We start from the raw sequence: 6688 nt of genomic DNA on the forward strand, positions 1-6688 counted from the left end.
CTTACAATGTGCACAAAGGAAAAAGACTGAAAGAGTAAAGGCCCATGTTAAACAATTAACTAGCTGGGTAATGATACTATATTATGAACAATTTTTTATATATATATATCCTTCATGTTTCAAAGTTTTCTTCAATTGAGCATATATTTTTGTACAGAATGGAAAGGAAAAAATTCAAGATGCCAAACAGAACCAGGAAACTCCAACTACCACATCTGTTTCTCTTCTGCCTGTATTCACTTCCTCAAAGTAAACTTTTTCCCTCTCTCCGTGCCTTCTCTTCTTTCCATGGTCTTCATTTCAGATGGGAAGGAAGTTGGGCCATTGTTCTAATCCCTGTTGCCTCTTCTAAGCAGCTGCACAGAGAGATCTTGGAGCAGAATGCCCTCCTAATGGTAGGTAGCCGCATTCTGGAGTGGATGATGGCGTCAGGCTGGCTGGGAGCAGGACACCTGCTATGTGCAGGGCCATCACAGTGCCAGCGGGCTCGGGGCTTTACAGTGAACGAGCGGGGTGAGGGATGGGTTGCTGTGCACTGGCAAACAATGCAGAACTGAAGTCAAGGCCAGACCACAAGGATTCATTTGAGCATCTGTGGCTGGCAGGAGAGAGATGGCAGAGGTCGAACAGAGGAGGCCAGACTGTGTCTGCGGCAAAACTCCAGTTTGATTTACTACCCTTAAGAAAAGATCCTTTTCACTATAAATCTGGTGCTTGTAGTGTTATACTGCACATAAGTCAGGAGGCAATTTCCCAAGGAGGTGGTAAAAGGGAAGGGCATTTAAAGGTCACCACAACTGCCTGCAGAACGGCACACACAAAGGCCCTGCATCCCGACTATCCTGCCAATGGCTGCAAGGCTGCTGGACAACCGAGATTCCTCATATCAGAAGTGAGAAAAGGCCAGGGAAGGCAAATGATTCTAATGGCCTGTAGGCTGGTGCCATGATGTCGACCCCTGGCTCGCCTATTGATTCATCCACAGGTCTCATTATTCTTCAGGGGGGTGATTAGAAATGAGGAGGCACGTGATTAATCAATCGAGGCACAGGAGAACTCAGGAGGAGATGAGCCTCCAATAGCTACGTTTCATTAGGGCTTTTCTTTTTCCTCCCAGATGGGAAGAGATTTATTTTCCTAGTTTAAATTCAACACATACGAAGCCGTGTGTATGTCATTTTCCTTCTCCTAGTTCTTATTCTGGTAATGCAGAGACCGAACTGGAGTCTGTGACATAGAGGTAGCAAACAGGCTGCTAAGGTTAAAATCCCCCAACACATGGATCAGAATGTTCTACTAGGCTACTGCAGCCATGACTGTAGTTTTGAGGAGCTGATGCTCGAGCAAGCATGGCTCAGAAAGTGATGGTGTCAGAGAGTGGGCAGAGAGACCTGGGCTGGAGTTGCCACGCTGCGAGGTGACACTGTGCCTTGGGCTAGACTCTTGACACTTATAGGACTCAGTTTCTTGCCTGGAATTCTGGATTTAGGATCCTGAGATGGAGAAATAACATGAAAGCATTTGGGATGGAGATGGGGGAGGAACTCCTTGGGAGGGGCGAGGCATCACTACAGGCCACACAGGGCAAAGGAACATAGACCAAGGACTGCCTAGACTTAACTTTACAAAACCCGAGTCTTCAACTTATTTATTTTTAGGTTTTGGGCTGTTGTATTTTCACCGAGGCTAAGGTAGCAACTGGCTGCACCATTCGGCCGCCATTCAGAGCATTTGCCCGTGTGATCTCCTCTCATGACAACAGAGCCTCGGTGAGTTTGGCAGGACTGACCGGCCAGGTGAAGATCCTGGGGTGTAGACAGTCACACGCTCACTCCCAAAGCAAGATAGAAAACAGTCAGGCACATCCCACGCCTTGGCTTTCCACTCACATAGTGTCTTCATCTTCTCCATGCCCTTGGCAGTGTGGGCACCACCTGTCTCTCATCTTCTGATCTGTGTCCTGGGGAGACAGCAAGACATCCTGTGGCCGATCCTTGCCAGAAATGAAGGAAACTCGGCGATTTCCTCTCTGCTAGCATCAGGTCGAGTCGTTTGTGTCTCCTTCAGAGTCCAACAGGAAAGTGCAGGGAAAACTCTCAAATCCCTAACAGGTGTCAGGTGCACCCATTCCATCCGGGCGGCAGAGAAGCATGGATTGTGCTTCTGGTTCCAAATGGAGCTAACTGTCTCTTCAAGAGTCTCACTCTGCTAAGCTGCCTTATCCTTTGGCCACCTGCAGAGGTCAGGAAACACGAGGGCTGCTGGCACACTCCACAAGTGACCTTGAGGTCAATAGTAGCTGCTGGAATGCTTCAGGCCGAAGTACGGGTAACAAAATGGGAAGAAACAAAAGGACAAACTCTGAGGTCGTCAAATGAAAAGAACATTAGACCATGGCAGACTCCATACTTAAGAGGCTCTGTAGTCCATTTTTAAGTCGGATTATTTGGTATTTTAATGTCCAGTTTCTTGAGTTCTTTGCATATTTTGGAGATCAGCCCTCTGTCTGATGTGGGGTTGGTGAAGATCGTTTCCCATTCTGTAGGCTGTCGTTTTGTCTTATTGACCGTGTCCTTTGCCTTACAGAAGCTTCTCAGTTTCAGAAGGTCCCATTTATTAATTGTTGCTCTCAGTGTCCCTGCTACTGGGGTTATATTTGGGAAGTGGTCTCCTGTGCCCATGCATTCAAGACTACTTTCCACTTTTTCTTCTATGAGGTTCAGTGTGGCTAGATTGAGGTCTTTGATCCATTTGGACTTGAGTTTTGAACACAGATAAGGATCTATTTGCATTTTTCTACATATTGACATGGTGGGGGGGGGCTTGGTCCTGCCTCAAAGTGATGTGTCAGACTTTCTTGTCTCCCAGTGGGAAGCCTTACCCTCTCCAAGAAGTGGATGGGGGTGGGGGAGAAGGTGGGGAGTATGGGTGGAGGGGAAGGAGTGGGAACTGGGTTAGGTATATAAGATGTGAAAAGATCATTTTAAAATTAATTAATTAATTACTAAGAAAAGAGGCTCTGGTGAACTTGATGTCTAATGATCAAGCCCTTCAAAGGCACAGTTAAGATGGTCCTGCGGAGGAGGTTTTCTGCTCCTAGTAAAATACCAGTGGCTTTCAATATGAATGCGGGGACGCCTCGTGAATAATTCCTACTGAAGAAAGGAAGGCCCTGCCTTTCGGTAGATGAAACGGAATGGGCTAAGCATGGGGCATGCCTCTGCAGTTTCGACTTGCAAAGACATTGGGTTTTTATGTGTGCATGTCTATTTATACACACACGCCATTTCTGAACCTTTTAAAGCTAAAGGCTTTACAGCTTTTCAAAGAAACCCCCTCTCTGCATTGTTGGGAAATGTCCTTGCCTTGTACAGCTGTGCCGATTTCTTTCCTGTTCTGATGGATAATGTTACACCACGCATATGTAAAAACATTATGATAATATTGTCAATGAATTTCTTCCTGAGTGACTCAACAACCTGATGGTCATGTTAAGGATGCTTCTTCCTGGCAACTGGACAGAGGAGGGCCACAGATTCTCTTTAGAAGGTAGCTTTCATGAATCATTATAGCCTAAATGCTAGATGAATCATTATAGCCTAAATGCTAGACTAATTCACCTGCAGGTTTTTGTTTTTGTTTTTGATTTACATTCATCACTTGGTATCTAGATATTTCATTAAAATGATTAAGACATAACCAATCATGCTAAACTCTTTGAATAACTTCTTTGAGGGAGATTTCTCCTTTTCTTGTCTTCCTGTTCTTCTGGGTTTGTGCCAGTTTCCTTGATTAAACAACAGCAGTTGAGGCCGGTTCTGCTGAAGGCATCCTCCATGGCTTTCCTGTGTCTTCTTCAGCCCCATCTAGACCGTCCTGCACTCCTCAGCTTCATGCAGTCCCTGGAACCAAGGCTTTCAGAACCAACAGATTTGGTCTTTATGCTCCTCCTCTGCCTCTTCTTCTTTTCCTGATCTCCCCCGCCCCCGCTTTTTTTTGGTTACTTTTTTCCCCCTCAGTTCCAGAACCAGGAAAAAGATGGAGTGGCTACCAGAGTCAGTGATTTCTTTCTTTGTATATTTCAGCCTCTTTGGCTCACATTTTCCTACCCATACAGTTTCAATTATGCATTTTCCCTCTCATCCTGGGCACTGTGGTGGTTTGAATGAAAATGGCCCCCATAGGTGTGGCCTTGTTGAAAGAAGTGTGTCACTGGGGATGGACTTTGAGGCCTCAGCAACTCAAGCTAGGCCCAGTGTCTCACTCGTCCTGCTGCCTGTGGAACATGCAGAACTCTCAGCTCCTCTCCAGCACCATGTCTGCCTGCGTGCTGCCATGCTTCTTGCCATGAAGATAATGAACTAACCTCTGAACTGAAAGCCAGCCCCAATTAAACATTTTTTTTTATAAGAGTTGCCATGGTCATGGTATCTCTTCACAGTACTAGATACTTTAACTAAGACAGTCACCATTTTTACTCCATAATATACCATTACAGACTTCTTATTCTTTCCATTTTGACAACAATAAAACCTTCTTGCTGCTCTTCCTCTCCCACGTTTTTGGATGGCCACCTAATTTTTAATACCTACCTGCCTCATCTACCTTTATCTTGGCCACATGCTAGCTGAGTATTCAGTCAAGGACTAGAATAAAGTTACAAGTCTTGAAAGAGGCTCCAGTTTAAGGTAAGAGATGCAGAGTGTGTATGTGTGTATGTTCCCTTCCTCCAAAGACTCAACTCAAATGCCTGTCAATGTAAGGGCAATGAGGACAGAACGGGAATTCTGGGAATTCACAATAAGCATCAATGTGGGTACTTATGGACTGGATACCCAAGCTCTCCTTAAAATGAAGTGTGTAGTCAATAGACCCTGAGTTAACTACTGTCTGGGAGTCTCAGCTTCAGCAGTGAGCACACTCACACAACTTCGAAGGAAGCAAACCAAGCCCTTCACGCAAAATCTGAAGGGATGGCCAACTATCACCTTGCTTGGAACAAGGCTCTATATGAAAGACAGGCATAAACATAAACACACACACACACACCACATAACATACATATCATGCACACATACAACACATATACATGAAGCAAACATACAACACCACACACACAACATACACATATATATCACATAAATACCACACATACTCACACACACACCACATACACACACATACACACACACACATACCACATACACACATACAAGCATACACGCATGCACAGGTGTGCACAAAAACAAAGCAAAACCCAAACAATTCTGGAATTAATAGAAATTATTTAGGAGCAAAAAAATACCTTAAAATTTCTAAGTAGAATGATCAAAAAGATTTGAGAAGATAATTCAATTATAAGATAAAAATAAGGCAACCTAAAAAGGGAATAACAGAGAAGAAGTAAACTTCCAGAAATCAAATATTTTGATTACCAAGCCAGAAGCTCAAGAGAACAAAGAGATAACAGATAAAGCCAAAACAGAAAACAGTAGGAAAAAAGATAAGAAGTCATACCCTAGCAGGTCTATTTGACTGGCAGGCATGACAGAAAGAAATTCAACTCTAGAACTAAAAGGAGAAAATAATCAAGAAATCAGGGACTATTATAAGAAGCAAACTCTGACTTCACTCCTCTGTGTTTCTCATCTCCAGGTGCTGCTCCCCTAGTTCTCTGAAGTAGGGCCTTTAAAAAGTGGCTCAGAGAAGCAGGACTGCTGTGCCTTTGAGAATTTCCATAGCTTTTAGGAAGAAAATTTTACAAAAAAAAATCTTTTTTTCTATGTTTCTCTAAATATGGAAATAGTGAACATCTCTACCACAGCCCACCAAAGTAACGACAGGCAATACTCTTACAACAACCAATAATCTCACCAAAACTAATGTTACCTTCATTGATCCTTAACAGCCAGCATTATAAGAACAGTTACAATTACAACACAAACAACATTACCATCAAACAACATCCTCACCACAGCCAAAGTCATCACTATAACAGCACATCATCAGGGCCAACCCTCTTACCAGGGCCAAACTCTCAACAGGGCCAACCATCTCACAAGGGCCAAAATACTAACGAGGGCCAACATTCTCACAAGGGCCAAAACACTTACCAGGGATAACATTCTGACCAATGTCAACATTCTCAACAATGTCAACATTCTCCCCAATGTCAACATTCTCACCAAAGTCAACATTCTCAGCATTGTCAACATTCTCACGAATGTAAACATTCTCACCACAGCCAACATTCTCACCAATGTCAATTTTCCCCCCAATGTCAACATTCTCACCAATGTCAACATTCTCAGCACAGCCAACATTCTCCTTGAAGTCAACATTCGTATCAATGTCAACATTCTCAGCATTGTCAACATTCTCACCAATGTCAACATTCTCACCAATGTCAACATTCTCAGAAATGTCAACATTCTCACCAATATCAACATTCTCATCAATGTCAATATTCTCATCACTCTCAACATTGTCAATCAATCCTGTCACCATCGTCAACCTGCTCAGCAATGTCAACATTCTCACCACAGCCAACATTCTCAGCAATGTCAACATTCTCAACAATGTAAACATTCTCCCCAATGTCAACATTCTCACCACAGCCAACATTCTCCCCAATGTCACCATTCTCACCACAGCCAACATTCTCACCAATGTCAACATTCTCACCACA

At 43.7% G+C, this 6688-nt stretch overlaps 1 protein-coding gene across 1 annotated transcript in view; it reads right to left on the reverse strand.

Annotated features, from left to right (window-relative positions):
* LOC101982366 (ecto-NOX disulfide-thiol exchanger 1-like) overlaps nt 1-6507 on the reverse strand; it is a 69417-nt gene extending 62910 nt beyond the window's left edge. The window contains exons 1-2 of the mRNA XM_005370881.1: nt 6430-6507; nt 6186-6327 (exon numbers count right to left, since the gene is read on the reverse strand). Of these exons, the coding sequence (XP_005370938.1) occupies nt 6186-6327; nt 6430-6507 (220 nt within the window). The remainder of the gene's footprint in view (nt 1-6185; nt 6328-6429) is intronic.
* Between the last annotated feature and the right edge of the window lie 181 nt (nt 6508-6688).

This window comes from Microtus ochrogaster, unplaced genomic scaffold (genome assembly GCF_000317375.1).
Source record: "Microtus ochrogaster isolate Prairie Vole_2 unplaced genomic scaffold, MicOch1.0 UNK88, whole genome shotgun sequence".
Classification (NCBI taxonomy): domain Eukaryota; kingdom Metazoa; phylum Chordata; class Mammalia; order Rodentia; family Cricetidae; genus Microtus; species Microtus ochrogaster.